Source organism: Salvelinus sp. IW2-2015, linkage group LG34 (assembly GCF_002910315.2).
Source record: "Salvelinus sp. IW2-2015 linkage group LG34, ASM291031v2, whole genome shotgun sequence".
Lineage (NCBI taxonomy): Eukaryota > Metazoa > Chordata > Actinopteri > Salmoniformes > Salmonidae > Salvelinus > Salvelinus sp. IW2-2015.
Window position 1 is genome coordinate 8,686,960 of NC_036873.1, and position 23,468 is coordinate 8,710,427.

At 43.1% G+C, this 23,468-nt stretch overlaps 1 protein-coding gene across 1 annotated transcript in view; it reads left to right on the top strand.

Moving 5' to 3' along the window:
* The first annotated feature begins 15,627 nt into the window (after window positions 1–15,627).
* The window catches only part of doc2g (double C2-like domains, gamma), a 37,504-nt gene continuing 29,663 nt past the window's right edge, over window positions 15,628–23,468 (top strand). Inside the window, exons 1-2 of the mRNA XM_024134833.2 lie at window positions 15,628–15,741; window positions 16,786–16,860. Of these exons, the coding sequence (XP_023990601.1) occupies window positions 15,628–15,741; window positions 16,786–16,860 (189 nt within the window). The remainder of the gene's footprint in view (window positions 15,742–16,785; window positions 16,861–23,468) is intronic.

A 23,468-nucleotide genomic window follows, 5' to 3' on the forward strand; every position in this document is an offset into this window, starting at 1 on the left:
TCACACTCTATTCTGGAGCAGTTGGCCTCTCTTCCCTCCATCCCTCTCTTCCCTCCAATCCCTTTCTCCTGCACATGTCCACTGCCCTGCCTCTGGGCCACGCTTCTCCCCTGCGCTCCACTCGTTTATTTATGGGAATATGCTGATGGGGCTAACCCAGGTATAGAAAAAAAAAATACCCCTGAGTAAAAGGAAGAGAGGGAGGGAGAGAACAGAAGAGTGAGCACGTGTGAAGCGAAAGCGGGGGCGGAARGGAAGAGCGAAAGAGAGTGTACTATTAATCATTGACCTGTCATTTATCCTAAAAAGCAAGTAACCATTCATCATGGACAGTGAGAGAAAAAAAAGGAAGGAAGGAAAAGTGTAAAAGTGTGTCACGAGGTTGGCAGAACATAATTGCAAATAAAAGTGGCTGAGTTAGTGCTCAGTTTGAGGTCGGGCACCGCATGCAGCCCAGCTCGAGATCATCCCCAGCATGAGACTAAATTAATCCCAAAAGAGATGAGGGTTTTGAGGCGAACCCCAAACCCCAAGCCTCCCTTACTACGTAGGCCCGCTGCATCACTCAAAATGTAATGCTAATCTTATCCCTCCGTAATTCAACATGGAACAGTAATGATAAACATGGAAGGGTAATGATAAACATGGAAGGGTAATGATAAACATGGAAGGGTAATGATAATGCCACGGACTACCACAGGGGTCTTTACCAAGGCTAAAGCTCCAGCAAACGAGAACAGTATCAAAAGCGCGAGAAAAAAATGGGTAATAATAATTTATCCTGGGGGGAATGCGTCTGTCAATTTGTCATGAGGCCTTTTATTCCACAGTTTTCCTACACCGCTGACTTGGCTGTCACAAAATGTAACGGAAGCAGAAAACTCGCATGACGACAGAAACAGAGAGAAAAAAAAAGGGACGTGTCTGGCTGTCTCTCTGCGTGTTCCTCTGCAAGTTGGAGTTAAGGACAATTCACTGGTAGGGTTAATGGAATCTGTCTCTGTCAGAGGAGGTGTGTGGAGAGGGGGTGGAGGGAGASAGAGAGCGAGGGAAAGATAAGTGCCCAAGGGACTCAGTGAGTGGACACTGAGCACATCGACTGAACACCACCACGCGCAATGATCCTTCCCTTAGGCTGAGCAGCAAAGTAGAATACAACACAGCAACGGGAAGATTACCTCAGACGCTGAGGTCCAACATATTAGTAGACCTGCCATGAGATTCTCAGTGGTTGTAAACACAAACAATATAGCAAAATTTCACACCTCTGTAAAATAAAAATGTGGGTTTATAATCAAGTATCARAGCAGTAGGCCTAACCTATGTCATGTATATTCTCATATTTCAAAAGTATTGATCAATTGCTACATAGCACCTTCCAACGCAGAGAAAAACTCGGAATTCAACAAAGCACCACTTCGATGCTGTTAGCAAACCCCTGGGAGACGAAACCAATGTGCGATATTCACAGTCCACAGAAAAATTCCACTAAACACTGTATAACATCACTGGTCTGGCCTTGTATTTCTCACAGGAACAAGTGTATATTCTGACCGAGACAAAGTACATTTGCGAAGGGCGAGACAAAGGACATGCGGTGCCCCAATTGCGGGATTTATGCGATTTCCCTCCCTCGGAGTCAAACAGGGAAATATTTGATTTCGACACTATGTAAAATGTAAACAGAGGCGGACTTTATCTCGCCACTATGCTAATATGGTGCTGAGAGGCTGGGGAAGTTCTGGGCTGTATTTCCTAATAGAGGGGCCGCTGCCTCTTTGTACTGAGGTAATTGGAGAAGATAATCTCAACATGCAGTGGGACTGAGAATTTTGTTCCTGCAAATTGCTCTCTCTCTCTCTCTCTCTCTCTCTCTCTCCTCTCTCTCTCTCTCTCTCTCTCTCTCTCTCTCTCTCTCTCTCTCTCTCTCTCTCTCTCTCTCTCTCTCTCTCTCTCTCTTCTCTGTCCTCTGTCTCTCTCTCTTCGGTCTCTCTCTCTCTCTGTCTCTCTTTCTCTCTCTCTCTCATTGTTTTTCTCTGCTCGTTGGATTGTAATCGGCCCGTACACCATTCTCTCCTGTTTCAGATGACTTACTCCCTGAAAATCCAGTTGATTACCTGCACTAATATCCTCATGAACCGCACCAGACCACTGTCTAAAATATCAACCCGGTACCTCATGTTTACCCTGCGGGAGCGATCAATACCCAGCGCCAGTCGTTCTCCAGACCTCATTCCTCAAGCCCCATTGATCCCATTTGATCCACTGCACTGACCATAGGGAGAGAGACACATCTATGTGGTCCGTGTAGGTCTTTGTCAAATGGAGGCTGGCGTCAATCCAGACTGGACCCAACTCTCCTCTTCTTCTTTTTATTCTTACKCATAGTCACCCATMGCACCGTTCGACTGCYGATCTTTGGAGCCAAAATGGCAGTTGMGTCATTGAATTAGGGGGCTTCGTCTCGTGACCTCCTGAAATTGCCGTACGCTTTCTTAGTTAATGGAATGTATCTATCGAATGGCTAACAATTGAGCCTAGCTGCCACTAGTGGGAGTGCCACAGCCCTGGAGGAGGTCATTCCACAGACTCCGGCATTAAGGCTTTGCATAGTATTATAATGAATATCCCGGCGGTGCTCTTATTCTCTACCTCTCCTAAGTGTGCGCTCGTTCACTTCACTGCCCCTCATGMATTTTACGAAAAATCGACTGCTTTAAGAAATATGATGTAATCTCTCTCTTGCTAATACTGGCACCATTCCAATGCTTTTAAAACCACAGGGGGAGTATGGAAGTGAGCACTTCAGGGAGAAATAGCCGYTAGAGAACCGGATCGCAAGACTGATGTCTACTGTAAGTGTCAAAAAGTGTGTATCTGGGGCATGAGTACCGAGCGTCTCTCGAGCAGCTTTCTTTCAAGGTTAATGGTTTGGGTAACTGGTGGGGGTTGCCAACCCATCTCGCTTTCTCTAATCCAACTACCTCATCCCCATACTGTTATGCATTTTTTTGCTCTTTTGCACCCCAGTATCTCTACTTGCACATTCGTCTTCTGCACATCTATCACTCCAGTGTTTAATTGCTAAATTGTAATTATTTCTCCATCATGGCCTATTTATTGCCTTACCTCCCTTATCTTATCTCATTTGCACACATTGTATATAGACTTTTTTTCTCTATTGGGTTATTGACTGTATGTTTTGTTTATTCCATGTGTAACTCTGTGTTGTTGTTTGTGTCGCACTGCTTTGCTTTATCTTGGCCAGGTCGCAGTTGTAAATGAGAACTTGTTCTCAACTGGCCTACCTGGTTAAATAAAGGTGAAAAAATAAATAAATAGATTGCATACCCCCCAAAAGCTGTTGGTCAGTGGGGTTTGCATTTTACCTGCAACACTGCACACCTCTCATGGAATCCCCAAGCTTTTCCGGGGGATTTTTATAAAGCCCAAATGAAATTCATAACTGAAATGTAAACCGTGTGTCCTACATCTAGTCCTGTCTGTGTCCACACCAATCCTCAGGTCAAAAGTCAAACTCCAGGGATCATAAAAACACAACACAATCACTCTACCTCAAACCTCTCCTCTCTCTTTCTCTCTCTCTCTCTCTCTCTCTCTCTCTCTCTCTCTCTCTCTCTCTCTCTCTCTTCTCTCTCTCTCTCTCCTCTCTCTCTCTCCCTCTCTCTCTTTCTCTCCGTACTCTCTCCGTCTCCCTCTCTATCTCTCTCTCTCTCTCTCTCATGACATAAAACATTAATAACAGCGAGCTCCATGACTCTACCGCCTTTCACCTATGACCGAGACGTGTCGAGAGTGCATTCAGCTCAGAGTGTGCATCTCCCGGCTGGCAGTCATGTGAAGAGGGTCGAGACTCGAAGCAGACTCGGAGCGGTGTGCGGTCGTAGAAAAAGATAACATTCTCTGGTGACGCCCAGCACTCTGACAGCAGGAGCCCAAGGCGGCGAGGCAGTCGTCTGCCCACCAGGCTGTGTGAACGCAGGCTGTCATATATAAAATCCAGTGACGGGTGGCTCTAGTTGTGAAATGATATAGCACTCCGAGATAACATGAGCCTGTCGTCTTGTCTCGCTACTAGAGCACCATCAGGGCTCGGGCCTTGTGATTGGATGAAAATGTTATGGTCGTGGCTTGATGTTCGAGTCCTGTTTCCAACTGCTAAGAAACAGTGTTAGACGAATGGGGACTAGACTATGGTATTAGCCTCGTAGAATCCAACCCCATTGGTAACCTGCTATCAAATGGTACGCGATTTAACAGTGCTTCTTTCAATGAATCCCGACCAAACAAAAATAGCAATTAATAGCTATGCCTAATGACCACGTAATGAACATGTTGTGAAGTGATTTGAAAGTAGATACCCGAGTAAACAGTCCGCCGGGGGAAAAAAATCGGTATAAAGCGTAACCAAATAATGCACGTGGCGTATCAATCTTCTCTCTCAATTTGACCATGCATTCCTAACCATGTTTTCCTCATCAGACGAAACATGAAAAGGGAGACATTTATCTATCGAGAGAAATAATGTGTCTCCTGGTGTTATATAATCCAGGAATTACTTCATTATTGTTCATACCGTTCTCACTTTATCCAGCCTGTCATGTGAAAGTATCAAAGAGCATTTCCTATTATCTATCATATAGAATGTGTTTTTGTCCTTGTAGTGCTGGAACTCTTTCTTCGTTATTTCTTTTTTTACCCACGTACTGTATATGACTCAGATCATTTGAAGTGTATTCTCTTTATGACTTCTTTATGCCTCTCAATTTATCCTTCTCTTTCTTATTCTCTTTCAATTTCCCCGTTGCTCATTCTCCCCCTCATCGCTCTCTCGCTGTCTCTCTTTCTCTCTCTCTCTGTCTCTCTCTCTCTGTCTCTCTCTCTCTCTTTCTCTGTCTCTCTCTCTCTCTCTCTCTCCCCCTGTCTCTCTCTGTCTCTCTTTCTCTGGGGGTTACTATTAACTTTTGAAGTATCCCCGATACCGATTCATCCAAATTCATTGACTGTATGGAGCATTAAGAGATTCATGGAACACAGATCGTGGTGGATGCAACGAAGCTGATCTAACTAAATGGGTAGTCGTCAAATCCMTRGTGATTTATGTGTTCTAWCAGGCCCACAATGTGGTTACAAAAATCAGATTTGGATGTATTTGGCTGTTTTCGCCACATAATATTRAGAAGTTTCCCTTTCGGGTRTAGAAAACATTTCTGCTAAATGCTAACTCCTGTTTGTAMGAGCTGGGGGCATAGCTGTCCATGTACTGTAGAAATTGTTGGTGGTAGACGAAGTAGTTTTAAGTGTAATACAGATGATTAGTGATGATGACATCCATACAGCATTGTACTCCGATTTTTACCTCAACATAGTGTGAAATACACACATAAACAGTAGCCTAAATTTAGGCAAATTACGATGGCTAGCAATGGGGGGATTCTGGCTCTATTCACCACAGGGGAAGCGTGTTTCCATGGCGTTTCCATTGTTTTGGATGAACTCTTACCTTATTTATTGGTTGAAATGTTCTATCAGAATGTGCCAGCAAAGAGCAGTGGAATGTCTCTCTCTCTCTCTCTCTCTCTCTCTCTCTAAGGGATATTATTAACTCTTGAAGCATCCCTGACACGGAATCATCCCAATTCATTGCCTGTATGGATGGCTGTGATGGGTGGAAATGTGTCAGGTAGCCTCGAGGTTAGAGTGCTGGGCCAGTTACTTAAAAGGTAGCTGGTGCAAATACTGGAGCCGACAAGGTGAAAAATCTGTCGATGTGCCTTAAGCAAGGCACTTCACCCTAATTGCTCCAGGGGCGCTGTATGATGGTGACCCTGGCCGGGACCCCACTCCCTGCCGGTGTCTCAGGGGGAGTTGGGGATATGCAAGAAACATCTGCCCATTACACACTCGTGTGTAACAGGGCAAATATAAACACCCGCCTTGTGTCAGCAAAGGGCAATGAAATTTCAATCTCTCGCTCCCTCTCTCTCCGTCTCTCTCCCTTTGCCCCTCTTTCCCCCGCTCCCTCTCTCTCCCTCTCTCTCCCTCTCTCTCCCTTTGCCCCTCCCTCTTTCCCCCCGCTTACATCTTACTCATATCTCTTCTCCTCTCTCTCCCTTTGCCCCTCTTTCCCCCCGCTCCCTCTCTCTCTCCCTTTGCCCCTCTTTCCCCCCGCTCCCCCTCTCTCTCTCTCTCCCTTTTGCCCCTCTTTCCCCGCTCCCTCTCTCTGTTTAGTTCAATCCCCTCACTGCGGAGCCACTGAGTGACAGTACGATGTCCACGGTGTGCGCGCACAACCAACTGGGAGAGAATTTAACTACAAACGTCACGACCAAGTGAACGGGAGGGACAGGGGAGGAGAGGGAGATTGCGGGAGAGAGAGAGAGAGAGAGAGAGAGAGTGGGGAAGGATATATTGAGTCAAAGCAGCTCTGCTTGCTCCTCAGTGTGTGTGAGAAGAGACAGAGGACGTGTGAGAAGACAAGATGGAGCGCTGGAACAGATGAAGACTGTCACTGGGTACGTGTCTCTGTGTCTCCGCCTGTCTGTCTGTCTCTGACTGTCTGTGTGAGTGAATGAGTGTGTCTGTTCTGTGCATGTGTGAGTGAATGAGTGTGTCTGTGTGTACGTGTGTGAGTGAATGAGTGTGTGTGTGTGCACGTGTGTGAATGAGTGAGTGTGCCTGTGTGTATGTGTGTGAATGAGTGAGTGTGCCTGTGTGCACGTGTGTGAATGAGTGAGTGTGCCTGTGTGTACGTGTGTGAATGAGTGAGTGTGTCTGTGTGTACGTGTGTGTATGAGTGAGTGTGTCTGTGTGTACGTGTGTGAATGAGTGAGTGTGTCTGTGTGTACGTGTGTGTATGAGTGAGTGTGTCTGTGTGAATGCTGAAGAAGCTGTAAGTCAGACGGTTTGAGTTTAGGCGACGTCTGTGCGTAAGTCTGACTAGGTGAGAGCGTGTGTGTGTCTGGCGGTKTGTGTGCGTCCGTGAAAGAGTAAGTGCGTGTGTATCCTCAAGACGCTGTAAGTCGCCGTTTTTTCCCCCCTCTGTGCAGTTCTGACTGAGTCAGAGCGCGTGTGCATAATTCATTTAAGAGTGGGTGCATGCGAGAGGGTACAGGTATGCTTAAGCCTGTGCGTAGGAGTTTGGGTTTCCTAAGGAGACAGAGAGGTGTTGTGGGGGTAAGATGTGGGCTTTTTATTGAACCATTTCTTACATTGATGAACGATTCTGGATTGCATTCTGGCGCTAGCTTAATTTGAGGCGAAAACAAACTGTTTGTGATCTGTCTGTGTGTCTGCTCATTTGTATGTCTCTGCGTGTGCGTCTTGGGTGTGTGTGTGTGTCTTGAGTGTGTGTGTGTCTTGAGGGTGTGTGTGTCCTGAGGACAAGTTGGTGGTACCTTTATTGGGGAGGACGGACTCGTGGTAATGGCCGGAGCGGAATGAGTGGAATCGTATTAAATACATCCATAATATGGTTTCCATGTGTTTGATGCTATTCCATTTGCTCTGTTCCAGACATTATTATGAGCTGTCAGCAGCCTCCACTGGTCGTGTGTGTGTGTGTGTGTGTGTGTGTGTGTGTGTGTGTGTGCGTGCGTGCGTGCGTGCGTGCGTGCGTGCGTGCGTGCGTGCGTGCGTGCGTGCGTGCGTGCGTGTCAGTGGAGGCTGCTGAATGGAGAACGGCTCATAATAATGTCTGGAACAGAGCAAATGGAACGGCATCAAACACATGGAAACCATGATGAATGTATTTGATACCATTCCACTGATTCCGCTCCAGTCATTACCATGAGCCCGTTCTCCCCAATTAAGGGTGCCACCAACCTCCTGTGGTGTATGTGTGTGTGTGTGTGTGTGCGTGCGCGCGTGTGGCTGCGTTTAGACAGGTAGCCCAATCCTGATCTTTCTTCCAATAATTGGTCTTTTGACCAATCACATCAGCACTTTTCACATCAGATCTTTTTAAGAGTTGATCTGATTGGTCAAAAGACCAATTAGTGAAACAATTCATCTAAATTGGGCTGCCTGTCTAAACGCAGCCTGTGTATCACATTGAGTGTGCACATGTAGGCTAAGTACACAACAACATTTATAGCAATGTTTTGTACGGATTTCAATAGCCAGTAGTGTAGTCTTTCAGCAATTACAATTTACACTAGGACAGAGGTATTAAAGGATAATGAAATGAGAGGTACTATAATTAAATGTCCTCAATAAACAATGGGATGATTACCATTTCTATTAGAGTTAAGCATTGATCTTTATTTAGAACCTGATTGTTCATTTTATAGGTGACAGCCACTGTCTGGACTGGAGAATAACACTTCAAGTACTGTTATGTACACCTTGAGGACAAGGTGGAGCGCTAGAGAGAGATGGGAGAGAGAGAGATGTGGAAAGAGCGCACGAGAGACAGCTAAACAGATTGAGCGAGAGACAAACCTATTTAATTTGTATTCATTTAACCTTTATTTAACCAGGAAGGGATCATCATCTAAAATCTATTTTTTTCAAGAGCGTCCTGGCCAAGATATGCAGCACCAAGTCATTACACAATTACAGACAGACAACGTAAAAAAAACTACAGGTAATCTAGTAAAAAAAKCATTGAATTCACAAGAGTATAACAAGATTATAAAACAGCAAATTAAAAACATTGGCAGGTTAGGGAATCAGCCTCAAAATCCTTCATCAATGATTTAAAAACACCAATCGGGACAAGTTCTTTCAGTTTAAAAGTATTTTGTAAGGCGTTCCAAGCTGATGGTACATAAAAGCTCTTTTACCAAGTTCAGTTCGGACATTTGGAACAGCTAGCAGGATAAAGTCCTGCGAACAAAGAGAGTACCCACCACATTTCTGAACAATAAAAATGTCAAAATAAAATGGTAGCAAACCCAAAATGGCTTTGTAAATAAAAGTATTCCAGTGACTGAGCCTACGAGTGACTAGAGAAGGCCAGTCAACCCTGGGATATAAAGTGCAGTGGTGCGTAAGGGTTTTGCAGTTTAAAATGAATCTCAAAGCTCCATGGTAAAGGGTGTCAATTGATCTCAAACACTGAGCGGAAGCATTCCTATATAAGATATCCCCCATAGTCTAGTAAAGCCATAAATGTAGCTGATACTAGCCTCCTTCTGGCTTCAAAAGAAAAACAGGCCTTATTCCTAAAATAAAATCCCAACTTCAGGTTCAATTTTTTTGTAAGTTGMTGAATATGCAATGTAAAAGAGAGGCCATCATCAATTAAAATTCCAAGATATTTATATGAGGTTACAGTCTCAATCTCATTGCCCTGACAGGTAGTAATAGGTGAAATGTTCAGAGGTCTATTTCTTGCTTTAGAAAACACCATTAGTTTAGTTTTGTCAGTATTGAGGATAAGCATCAATTGACACAAGGTATGTTGAACAGTATAAAAAGCAGTTTTCAAGTTCTGGAAAGCTTTTGTGAGAGACGAGGCACAACAATAAATAACAGTATCATCAGCATAAAAGTGAAGTTGCGCATTTTACACATTTTTGTCAATTTTTTTATATAAATAGTGAATAAAAGGGGACCAAGTACAGAGCCCTGGGGCACACCATTACAAACAGACAATTTAACAGACATGAGCCCATCAAATTGAGTGCACTGAGTTCTATCAGACAGATAGTTAGCAAACCATGCAACTGCATGCTCCGAAAGACCTACGCTGGACAATCTCTGCCTCAGTATAGCATGATCAACTGTATCAAAAGCCTTAGAAAGATCAATAAAAAGTGAGACACAGTGCTGTTTTTTGTCAAGGGCTTCGGTGATATCATTTAAAACCTTCATGGCTGCTGTAATTGTGCTGTGCTTCTTCCTGAAGCCCGATTGGTACATTGAGAAAATAGAGTTAGTATATAATAACTCTTTTAGCTGTTCACTCACAAGGGTTTCAAGTATTTTCGCCAGGGGTGACAGCTTTGAGATTGGCCTATAATTATTTAAAACAGTTGGATCTCCCCCTTTTAAAAGTGGTAGGACAAATGCTGATTTCCAGATCTTTGGAATTTCATTACATTCCAGGGTTAGATTGAACAGATATGTAAGTGGTTCAGCTATGAAATCAGCTGCCAGATTTAAAAAGCAGAGATCCAGAAGATCAGGACCTGCAGGCTTTCTCTGATCTAAGGATTTCAGAGTTTTACTTCCTGCACTGAGAATTGCAAAAAGCTAAAAGTTTGACCAGCTCTCACTGGTTCATCCACACAGGGTTATACAGACATAGAAGATACTGAATCAAACAGCCTACCAGTTGATACAAAGTGCTCATTGAAACAATTCAGCATTTCAGTTTTGTCATATACAGCAACAGAGTCCTTCAATACACATGATGGTAATTCATTAGCATTACTGTTACCAGACATAGATTTAATAGCCTTCCAAAAACTTTCTAGGGTCATTCAYGTTATCAGTGGTAACAGTCATAAAACATTCGGACTTGGCCTTCCTGAGAAGAAACGAACACTTGTTTCGTAACTGCCTAAAAATAACATGATTTCCTTGTTTTAGCCCAGGCTAGATTACATTCATGAATAATACAAAACAGCTCAGAAGAAAACCATGGGTTATCCTGCCCTTTAACCCTGAACCTGCGGAATGGGGCGCGTTTGTTTACTATTTGAAAAAAAAACATCATGAAAGAATTTCCTGGAGCAAGCTCAATCTCCAGTCAAAAACACATCATGAAAGAATTTCCTGGAGCAAGCTCAATCTCCAGTCAAAAACATATCATGAAAGAAAGCCTGCTCATTAAAACTCCTACAATTTCTCTTATGAATAAAGCGTGGGTTTGTTTTAGGAACCTTAGTATTTCTAACAGCAACAACAGCACAATGGTAACTTAAAATCATTACAAAAAAACACCAACCGCAGAATATTTATGTGGAACATTTGTCAATATCAAAGGGTAGATTTCTCTGGACATTTAACATTTGGGCGAGTGGGCGAGTTAATCAACTGGGTAAGATTCKTAGAATTACAAAACATTTTTAAATCATCAGACACCGGCTTTAACCAACACCAGTTGAGATCACCAATCAAGATCATTTCACTGTAAAGAAGTTTAGACATAAGGTGAATSAGAGAAGAAAATGCKTCACCGAGAGCAGAGGGGGGTCTATAACAGCCAATCACAGTTATAGAGAGGCCCTTTGAAACCTCAAMATTCAAAGCAAGAAATTCCAACTGTTTACAAATAGTTTCAGACTTTGCCACACTGACAAGGAATGACATCAGCATCCGTTGATTTAGCCCAAATCCTAACCCCATCCATTTTTGACAACAGGCTGCGTACATTTAAATGAAAAATAATAGATTTAAAATCAAAGGGGGATTGGAGACATTGCATATCAGGGCCAGGGTTAGGTTGCACGTTAACTGATGTCAACAAAAGAAGAATAACTAGGCACCTCTGTTTAATAACCTTACACGGCGTCACTTTTTTAAGAGACCTACTGCAAGCGAATTCTACAAGTGAGTTTCCAGACAATACAAAACAGTCATTTAAAACCATTAGACTTTGGTAGTGACAAGTTCGTACTGTTCACATCATGCCACAAATGCATCAGTGGACCGAGTGAAAAAGAGCGAGTTCCCGCAGACAAAATGTCTAAAAAATGTCTAATGGACGGGAGAGTACAGTACATTGTCAGATATACTCACCCAGCGACACTGTTCGTTTTCTCCAGAGTTCAGGAAAGTCAGTGCATAAAGAAATACCACGAAAATTGACATTTTCTCTGAGAGATGTAAGAAATAGAGGCCAAGGAAACGTGAGGGGAGAGAGGGACTGRGRGTATGTGTGAGTCTGTGCGCGTGTGAGTTGATTGAGTGTGGGGATCGATTGAGAGAACGGGTTGGGGATTGTTGAGCTGCCTCTGACAACCAGGAGGAGAGTGAAGAGGAGCAGCTTGGACYAGACACTCRGTGGAGGGAAAGCTGAGYATAGAACCCAGGCCAGCCAGAGATAGGGTTACTTRGGTAAACTTCAAGTAAAGAAGTGCAAATAGCGGAAAAAAATGTATGTATCCGAGTTGTGGGAGACACGCGATCTTTACACCAGCAAAACAWAATAGWTTGCACTACACAACAAGGKAATTGTGGATTAGGTTATTAGTAGGTTAAAATCTACYAGTCACAGACAAACGACTTGACATGCTGCCATCTTGGATRGTGAAGCCATGTATATACTTACTGAGAAAGAGATGTAGAGAGAAAGCGAAAGAAAGATTAGGGAGAGATGTAGAGGGAGAAAGAGAGGTATAAATAACAGTAAATGGAGAGAGTAGAACGATACACTGTCAAACATGAATATATATTCGGAGATCTGAAAGACTATTGAGATATTGGGAGTAGCTTACATCAGCTCAGGTACTTGAAGAAGATCATTATGAACAGTAGGAGAGAGAGCGACTAAGTACAGCAAAAGAACCAGGAAGTGAGATATACTCGATAAAGTGAGTGATACAATCACCCTGTCTCCCACCATTCCTTCCCTTCCTCCCTTCTCATTCATATCTCTCTCTCTCTATCTCATCTCCATCCCCACAACACACCTACCTACCTACCTACCTACCTACCTACCTACCTACCTACCTACCCGCCTCCCACAGTCCCATCCCGGTCCACATGAGCGATCGAAACCTCCTCCGCCCCACTCCCACTTCGCCCCCCCACCAACTCTTCCACCTCCCATCTCTCCATCCCTCCCTCCTCCTCCACCCCATCCTCCCCCGCACCTTCTCGTGCTGCCTCTCTGCTCCAGATCTCTCCCTCCACCCTCTCCCGTCAAGATCTCCATGCAGGAGCACTTTGCCATCAACGTGTGCCCCGGGCCCATAATGCCTATCCCGCAGATCTCCGACTTCTTCCCGCGCTTCACAGACTTTCCCATGACCCCCGCCACCGCCCCGGGAGAAGAAGATCCTGAAGGAACCAGATTTCGGATGAGCAATGAGGGAGACGGACGGGAGAAATAAGAGAAGGAGAGGAAACCCATCGAAGAGGACCGGGGAAAGGCAAAAGGGGCGGATTCGGACGACGATTGATGAAAGTGAGTGGGAGGGGGTGGGTTTGGTGGGTTCAGGGTTTAGAAAAGGAAGGCCTTTGGGTCAAGTATGGTGTGTGTGTGTGTGTGTGTGTGTGTGTTGTGTGTGTGAATCTATTTCGAAACATTCCACCGCCAACGCAAACATTCTCAATAAGATGCCATATCCTCAATTCATCTCAATGTTTACATAATTAAGAACATCGCTGGAACACGTCATTAGCCAGGGTTCTAAAGAAAGATAAGTGGGCCAAATGTTCCTGACATCTCCAACAACATCCAATTAATATCGCATAAATCCATGTTTTGTTCCAAGTATATTTCAAAGGAATGAGCAATACACAAGCACAKATTAACAGTGTTTCTTGGGTATATGAGGACACAGAACAGAAAGGATTAGAAATTGAGAAATCTCATTTGACAATATTATTTTTTACAAAACGTTCCACACAATGCATTCGCAACACATTCACAACACATTCACAACCATTGCACATTACCTCTGGGTGTATTCTAGCCACAACGGTTGTCCAAACATTTGTTTTGTGCATACACTCATTTAACATATACAGTGCCTTCCGAAAGTAGTCATACCCCTTGATTTATTCCACATTTTGTTGTGTAACAGGGAAAAAAATATTCAAAATGAAATAAAAACAAACAAAAATCTCACCCATATTCACACATTACCACATAATGACAAAGTGAAAAATTTWAAATTTWGGCAAATTTATTGAAAATGAAATACAGAAATATCAAATGTACATAAGTATTCACACAGAAAAAGTCAATACATTGTAGAAGCATCTTCGGCAGCTATTACAGCAGTGTCTTTCTGGGTAAGTCTCTAAGAGCTTTGCACGGAATATTTGTACATTGTTCTTTAAATTCTTTAAGCTCTGTCAAGTTGGTTGTTGAAAATTGCTAGACAGCCATTTTCAAGTCTTGCCATACACTTTCAAGACGATTGAAGTCAAACTGAGGCCACTCAGGAACATTCAAAGTCGTCTTGGTAAGCAACACCAGGGTATATTTGGCCTTGTGTTTTAGGTTATTGTCCTGCTTAAAGGTTAATTKATCTCCSAGTGTCTGGTGGAAAGCAGAATGATCAAGGTTTTCCTCTAGGATTTTGCCTGTGCTTAGCTCCATTCCATTTCTTTTTTTATAATGAAAAACTCGCTATTCCTTAACAATTACAAGAATACCCATAACATGATTCAGCTACCACTATGCTTGAAAATATTGAGAGTGGTACTRTATCTTTGTAGTGACTGGGTACATTGATACACCATTCAAAGTGTAATTAATAACTTATTATGTGACTTTTGAAGCACATTTTTACTCCTGAACTTATTTAGGCTTGACATAACAAAGGGGTTGAATACTTTTTGACTCAAGACATTTCAGATTTTCATTTTTCATTATTTTGTCAAAATTTCCAAAAACATATTTCCACTTTGATATTATGGGATATTGTGTGTAGGCCAGTGACAAAAATCTAAATTTTAAGGCTATAACACAACAAAATGCGGAAAAAGTCAAGGGGTGTGAATACTTTCTGAAGGCACTGTGTGTTTTATTACAATGATTTTGACAATTGTGTACATCGATTGGTCAAAGTGTCATTTGTTTGTCTTTCTGAGTGTCATTATGGCTTTAACTGTGGGTGTTAAAATGTCGGCTAGTTAATTAATGATGTTCCAGTTGTGAAGTCATGTATTCATGCATGTCTGTTTCTCTGTTGGTCTCTTAGTGTGCTTGTGTTGTGTTTGAGTTTGTCTCTATGTGTGTGTATGGGTATGCTTAAGACKGTGTGTACAGGTGTCAAATTGTGTGTGTTCGTGCATGTCTACGCACATGAACTCAATGGGGTCCGTGCGGTGATTTATGGAAATGAATGTGTATCCTAGTTAATCATCGGAAAACAAACACGGGCCTCAATATTGTTGCGGTTTGATCCCGACTCTCGAAGTTGCCATTTGTTTGTGTCAAAACCAATTTCTGGGTACATTTCTCAGTGTTAGCTGGCACTGCATGTGTTTAAGGGAAGTAATTGTGAGTCGAGCATCTTCTCCGCCGTCATTGTCTCGCGTTCGTTGTCGCTCGCTCCGAGTTTCTCCGACAGAGGGGCTCACACACACACACAGACAGACAGACACACACACACACACACACACACACACTGTGTGATTTATTTTGCTGTGTCGGAGTAATGTTATTCAGTCCTCAAGTCTCTTTTTTTCTTTCCACTCACAGCGAGTAATACAAACAAGGTGTGCTTTTTAAGAGAGTGTCAGGAAAATAAGCATTGGCGTATCCAGATTCCAGAATTGTGCAGGAGGCTGGAGTTACAGGTTTTTTGTGTTTGGGTAGGTGGGGGTTGGAAGGTGTGTGTGTGTTGGTGTTTATGTTTATGTGCATGCATCTGTGTGGCCATCTGTGCATGCATATGTGTTTCTGTGCATTCAATCCATTTATACACACTTTTATTTAGGCTGTATTCACAGCCAGGGCCAAACCAATTGCCAAGAATGGATCGTCTGTATCGACTGTTTTGTTTTACAGCTTATCTGGGCACCCTGGAGTTCACCCTGCTCTTCGATCACGAGAACAACTGTCTACACTGTACAATCCACAAGGCCAAGGTAATAAACTCTACTGTTCTAATCTCCGTCAAGGGCTAAGCTTGAAAACAAGACTCCACTTACACACCCCAAGAGCCGAAGCTAAGCCACGTCCCCTCCACACAAAGCGTCGAGAATCAAAGGGAAATTAGCTTAAGCACTATCCAATCCACTGCAAGCCTTAGGTTAGCGTTGCAGCTTCAAAAGTTACTCTACATATCTTTTCCGCGGAGACAGGCTTAGCTTTAAACCCAGCACATCAAGCCATGAAGTCATGAAGACAATGGTGCTTGCCGAGAAAACCCGTGAACTCTATTCAGTGAGAGAGAACCAAGATGTATCTCTTGACAATGAGGCAGAGTGGAGTATTGATGCGATCCGGGCTAGAAAGATACATTTTGCATTCAGCCCACACCAGGCAAACATTCAATATATACTCCTTATGGGTATTACGGTAGATGTGAAGCTGAGATGCACCCATTCAATAATATACCCTGACTAAAAGTGCGTCCCAAATGTTACCCCATTCTCTATAAAGTGCACTACTTTTGACAAGCGCTATATGGGTCCTTGACAAAAGRTGTGCACTACATAGCGAATATGGTGCGATTTGGGAATCGGCCGTAATTCTGTGCCTTCCTACTTATGTAATTTCAGGGAGTTGCTATCATTTGTCCTTTTTTGGAAGGCGATTGACTATGTTTATACCCAGATCAGCACCCCAACCCAATGGAAAGCATTGGTAGTGCTGGCACACCTACATACYAACAGACTAGCTTGAGAAGTGATGGACGTAGAAGGAAAACGAGTTGAGTAGAATGGCATGCGACACAATAGACAAAACAAGAGTAGAGTTGAACACCAAAGGACATAATGCTCTTTGTCATGCCCTGACCTTGTCTGGCGTACGGCCTGTGGTGTATGACTGTATGCCGTGTGTATGATAGCTAAACCTTGACCAAGTGTGTTCTGTCTGTGTGTGTCTGTATGTGTGTGTGTGTGTGTCTGCATATATGTGCGCGCGTGCGTGCATCTGTAACCATGCCTGTGTGTGTCTCTCCACAGGGACTAAAGGCCATGGACTCCAATGGACTGGCCGATCCATACGTCAAGCTTCACCTCCTGCCTGGAGCAAGCAAGGTCACTACAACCCTCCTATCCCCCATCGTCTTCCATATTAGTGGTACCCAGTCTATTAGTCGTGTGTGTGTGTGTGTGTTTCTTTCCACTGAAACAGCTTGCCTCACAGTGAAGCGCTAAATGGTCCTACCCAAACCACCGTGACGTATCGAATAGACGGGAGAGTGCTTTACTGTAATCCAAAACGAATTTGAAGTACTGCAGCTTGCGATAGCATGGCACTTAAGATTCCTAGATATGATTGCCATACTTTCATGGACATAGTACATTTTGAAATGATTCCAGTTGCGTATATTGTGGATAATGTGTTGAATTTGGAGTGCTTCTCTGCTGTTTACTGGACAGACAATACCACCTGTGAGGTTGGCCAAAGCACTGGGCTTAATCAGTGTTTTCCATAAGCACCGGTGGTCGGCTAAACAGACGATAACAGACTCATTATCTGTGTTTGAATACTCATACTAACCGCARTAACTGTASTATTTGTGARGTAAATTGAGTATATAGAATGCCTATTGGTCATAGCATGGATATAGTTAGTATGCCAAAAGTTCCCGGATGTCGTACTACATTCGCCAAAATATGAAGGATACAAGCAGTGGACACTATTTCCGTACTTTTAGGGKCCATAATGACTTTCTTCAGAAAATGGGTGTGGCTTCACATRGTTTTCAGATTTGAAGAAAATGCTGGAAAATATGCTGCCGAAGTCCAACGAGAGTGGATACAAATTCATCGCTAGGGCGAGTGAAATGGTCAGAGTGAGGRGTTCTCTCATTTGTGCCTGGAAATAGCTAGCAAGCTAGCCAACGTTAGCTTGAGTGCTTGACTGCCATTGTAAGGRCAGAACGCTCYAATRAACCCTACTCCTCGGCCKGAGCGTCCAGTGRGCGCTCAGAGAGCGAAACTCTCTGAATTTACAAACGGACAATCTGACAACGCTCTGAATTTACGAACGCCCAGAGCYCACTCTGAGTGCTCTATGSCACTCCAGATTGAATTTAAGAACACACCCGAAGTCGTAAAATGTCTAGCTAGTKATTTGTTATACTAACAAGGTAGCAAGAGYTTGCATAGCAACAGCATCAACTTCCGGTAGACAGGCGAAGAGCTAGTACGCTCAATTGAAAGGATACCGCTCGTTTACAGTATACTAAAATGAACTAATAGTATATAGTATGTAGTATATACTCATTAAGTATGTAGTATACAGTATGTTAGTATGGGTATTCGAACACAGTTATTGTCAGCTGGCAACTTTTTTCAACTAACTAGGCTTCTTTTCATTTAAAGGTTTCAATTAGCTAGACAGAAACGTCGGTATAGTCTTCTCRCTCTAGAATGAACGATATGCATCTTCTAGTGATCTATTGATAGGACAGGCGCGTGTCAGTCACAAAGCGAGTGATGACTGGGAAGCTGCTGGTTTGTCATGCCTCGTGGTATCTGTGCTATTCTTGTYCACTGTGGTTGGCTGCAGTCAAAGTTTGGGAGAAGACAAACCAAGATGCAGGTAAAATTGCTAAATTCCAAAACCAGTTTAAACAGCAATTCAAGTAAAGAGTGAAAACGTAAACGCTGCATATGTCCCAGCAGCGTCCTTAGCCAGCAGCCGTTTTCCGGCAAACAGGAAAAGGTACAGGTTGACAGTTAGGATCCTGTTCCTGTTGTTTCCAGTTGCGGAGGGAGGTGTTTAACCCCAGGGTCCTTAGTTTAGTGTTGAGCTTGGAGGGCACTATGGTGTTGAACGCTGAGCTGTAGTCAATGAACAGCATTCTTACATAGTTGTTCCTTTTGTCCAGGTGGGAAAGGGCAGTGTGGAGTGCAATAGAGATTGCGTTATCTGTGGATCTGTTGAGACGGTATGCGAATTGGAGTGGGTCCAGGTTGTCTGGGATGATGGTGTTGATGTGAGCCATGACCAGCCTTTCAAAGCATTTCTGTCACGCCTGCTCCCGCTCCTCCTCTCTGGCGCTCAAAGGCGCCAYGCTGCCCATCATTACGCACACCTGTCACCATCATTACGCACATCAGCGCTTGCTGGACTCACCTGGACTCCATTACCTCGTTGATTGCCCCTCATATATCTGTCTGTTCCTCGGTTAGATCCCTGTGTRAGCATTATTGTCGTAATGTCGTTTTGTTCCCCCTGTCCAGACGCTGTTCTTGRTTTGTTATATGTTCGTTGTTTCATTAAATGTTCACTCCCTGTACTTGCMTCTCGTCTCCAGCGTCTGTCCTTACAATTTCATGGCTACAGATGTGAGTGTTATGGGGCAATAGTCATTTACACAGGTTACTTTAGCGTTCTTGGGCACAGGGACTATGGTGGTCAGCTTGAAACATGTAGGTTTTACAGACTGGGRCAGGGAGAGGTTGGAAATATCAGTGAAGACTGATACAGCTCGTATTTGCCCTATACAGCTCGTTCAGTGCGGTCATAGTGCCAGCATCGGTTTGTGGTGGTAAATAGACAGCTACTCTCTTGGTAAATAGTATGGTCTACAGCTCATCATGAGGTATTTTAACTCYGGAGAGCAGAACCTCGAGACTTCCTTAATATTAGAGTGTGCGCAGCCGCTGTTGTTAGCAAAAATACACACCGCTTCGCCCCAACCTTACCTGACACTGCCCTGCGGACTTGACGATGTATACGAAACCAGCTAGATGTATATTATCCATGTCCTTGTTCATCCATGTCCTTGTTCAGTTCTTCCGGTCCCGTTGACAGGATKATCTCGAACAGAGCTCMTCCAGTTTGTTTGTTGCATGTTCACTAATAGAACTGAYGGTAGAGGCAGATTATTTATTCGCCGACGTAGTTTTGTCAGGGTTCCCGCACGTTGGCCTCTCTTACGTCGCCTTTTCCTCTTCTGAGTCTCTGGGATTAGGGCCTGGCCCCGGGGGTGAGCAGTATGTCCTGCGCCGCTGACTCGTTGAGGTAGAAATCTTCATCCAACTAGAGGTTAGTGATTGTTGTTTTCGGTCATAGGAAAGGATGACGGAAACATTATGTAGGTAAACGGAACCGAATCGCKTCGGTGGGATAGCCGTTCATTTGGCTACCTCATTTGCATACYGGTAGGCTATTACTGCTTTCTGGCGATTATCTCCAGATATATTATATTCAATCGTCACTGCAGGAACAATAGGTAGTGGAGAGAGAGACTCATTCTGTTCCAAAATATGATAAAAGAAAAGAGATCGAAGGTTAATAAAGCTAATGTCATGATACTTATTGCTATAGGCCTACTGATTTGATTAAAGTGTCCAGTGGCAATTTTAGCATGCAAATCCTATGCCAGCAAAGCCACTACACAACACAACACTAAACAATACATTTAATGCATTGTAACAGTGACAAACAGTGCCCCACAAACTGTTAGCGCCTACAGAAAGCTGTCCCATCAGCTGAACTTTCCTTTCAGCACCACGGAGTGAATCCTTACCACCGTTACACCTGGSTATCAGAGGAGCCTTGTCTGGCAGCGAAACAGTTCATTCAGCCTCATTTACTGCCTTTTAAAAAACATAGCTGATATGGCTGACTTGCTTAAATTAACATGGCTACTACTTTTATCCTTGTGGATTTGTGTAACTCTATAAAAAAAAAAAAGCATTCTCCTTCAATAATAACGAATACCGACTTTTGGACCACACACAAACATGATGTTATTTATGTTCATTAAATTCATGATGTTTATTATCACACTTAGCTCTATGGTCTGAGCAAGTGCCTATTCGTTAGCACTTTCCAAACTGTAAGAGAAATTCAGATAGATGTTAGTTCTGATCAATCCAAGCAAAGATGTTGAGGCCTTAACTTTACTCTTCTTTGAGTCACCACAGAAGAGAAGAAGAGAGAAGAGAGAAAGAGAGAGAGAGAGAGAGAGAGAGACAGAGAGAGAGGAAGAGAGACAGAGAGAGAGAAGAGAGAGAGAGAGAGAGAGAGAGACAGAGATAGACAGAGACAGAGAGAGAGAGAGAGAGAGCAAGGAAGAAGGAGCGAGAGAGAGAACGACGGGTATCTCAGCTGTTCGCATACCATTTGAAAGTATTAATATCATGTGTGGTCTTAAAAGTAAGGAAAATACAATCAGGGGCTCCACTTTTATAACAATATACTGACGCGGAAACCAGCGCATTGCACAAACAAACACCTAGCAACAACCCTCGCAATATGAACTGGAATTACGTGAACTTTTTGTTGAACAAAAGTATTTGAATGTGAAGAGATTGTCCACTGGCAACATGGGTACAGACCATCATATAGTATGATGGTCTGATATATAGAGAACCACATAAGCAATTATAATAGGCTACACAAAGTAAGCAAAACAATGAAATGCATCATTCTAACATAGCTAAGATTAAATGATAATATACTAATCGATATACCTGTACATGTATATAAGTTAATAATAACAATGGAGACTATGGCATAAGGGAATGATGAGCAGATATGTGTCAAGCCGTAATTTGATAAGACATAGAGTGAGCTGAGACGAGATGATTGCCTGGTTCGTCCGCGCTTTTGAAATGTACAGACGAGAATTCAGAACATGGGCATTCTTACAGTATTCTCCCTGTACACCAACGTCACCGTAGGATAAATAACGGGGGAACATAAGCAGACAATGAAAAGCCTTACAATATTTGATGATGACATTCTCTTAAAACAGGGTATAGGATACATAGTGCACCACCAAGTCAGAACAGTAGGCTAAGTTCTGAGGTGGAGAGAGGACCATATTCTTAGGGTGAGACACATAGGCTACTAACAGCTTACTACACAACACCCACTTTTGAGCTACAGTATCAGACAGTATGTTCCTGGCATACTACGTCACTTATACAGCAGCATTTTTAAAAACCATTTTCCTGCAAATGCTATTATTGTTGTTTCTCAAACATGTTTACTTTAGCAGAACACAAAAAAATCTTAGTTTTTGCCAAACAAACTAATTGCAAAGAGTAGACGACAAGATATACAGTTGAAGTCGGAAGTTTACACACAACTTAGCCAAATACATTAAACTTCCGTTTTTCACAATTCCTGACATGTTAATCCAAGTAAGAATCCCTGTCTTAGGTCAGTTAGGATCACCACTAATTTTAGAAGAGTGCTGTGACAATCATAATAGCATCACTCAAATTAGATATTTGGTAGCGTTGCCTTTAAATTGTTTAACTTGGGTCAAAACGTTTCGGGTAGGCATCCACAAGCTTCCACAATACGTTGGGTGGAATTTTGGCCCATTCCTCCTGACAGAGCTGGTGTAACTGAGTCAGGTTTGTAGCCTCCTTTTTCGCAAACACTTTTTCAGTTCTGCCCCTACATTTTCATAAGGATTGAGGTCAGGCTTTTGTGATGGCCACTCCAATACTTGACTTTGTATGTCTCTTACAGCCATTTTGCCACAACTTGGTAGTATGCTGGTCATTGTCCATTTGGAATCCCATTTGCGACCAAGTTTAACTTCCTGACTGATGTCTTAGAAGATGTTGCTCAATATATATACATAATTTCCTTCCTCATGAAGCCATCTATTTTGTGAAGTGCACCAATCCTTGCCGCAGAGCAAGCACCCCCACACATAATGCTGCCACCCGTGCTTCACGGTTGGGATGGTGTACTTCGGCTTGCAAGCCCCCCCTTTTTCTCCCAAACATAACTGATGGTCATTATGGCCAAACAGTTCATTCTTGTTTCATCAGAACAGAGGACATTTCTCCAAAAAGTACGATCTTTGTCCCCATGTGCAGTTGCAAACCGTAGTCTGGCTTTTTTATGGAGGTTTTGAGGCAGTGGCTTTCTCCTTGCTGGGCGACCTTTCAGGCTATGTCAATATAGGACTCGTTTTACTGTGGATATAGATACTTTTGTACCTGTTTCCTCCAGCATCTTCACAAGGTCCTTTGCTTTGTTCTGGGATTGATTTTGCACTTTCCGCACCAAACTATGTCATCTCGAGAAGACAGAACGCTTTCCTTCCTGAGCGGTATATGGCTGCGTGGTCCCATGGTGTTTATACTTGCGTACTATTGTTTGTACAGATGAACTGTGGTACCTTCAGGCATTTGGAAATTGCTCACAAGGATGATCCAGACTTGTGGAGGTCTACAATTTTTTTTCTGAGGTCTTGGCTAAAATCTTTTGATTTTCCCATGATGTCAAGCAAAGAGGCACTCGTTTGAAGGTAGGCCTTGAAAACATCCACAGGTACACCTCCAATTGACTCAAATTATGTCAATTTACCTATCAGAAGCCTCTAAAGCCATGACATCATTATCTGGAATTTCCAAGCTGTTTAAAGCACAGTCCAACTTAGTGTATGTAAACATCTGACCCACTGGAATTGTGATACCGTGAATTATAAGTGAAATAATCTGTCTGTGAACAATTGTTGGAAAAATTACTTGTGTCATGCACAAAGTAGATGTCCTAACTGACTTGCCAAAACTATAGTTTGTTAACAAGAAATTTGTGGAGTGGTTGAAAAACAAGTTTTAATGACTCCAACCTAAGTGTATGTAAACTTCCGTCTTCAACTGTCGTTTTTGAGATGTCATTTTTGCCACAATAAATTACATTGAAAGAGTCAACT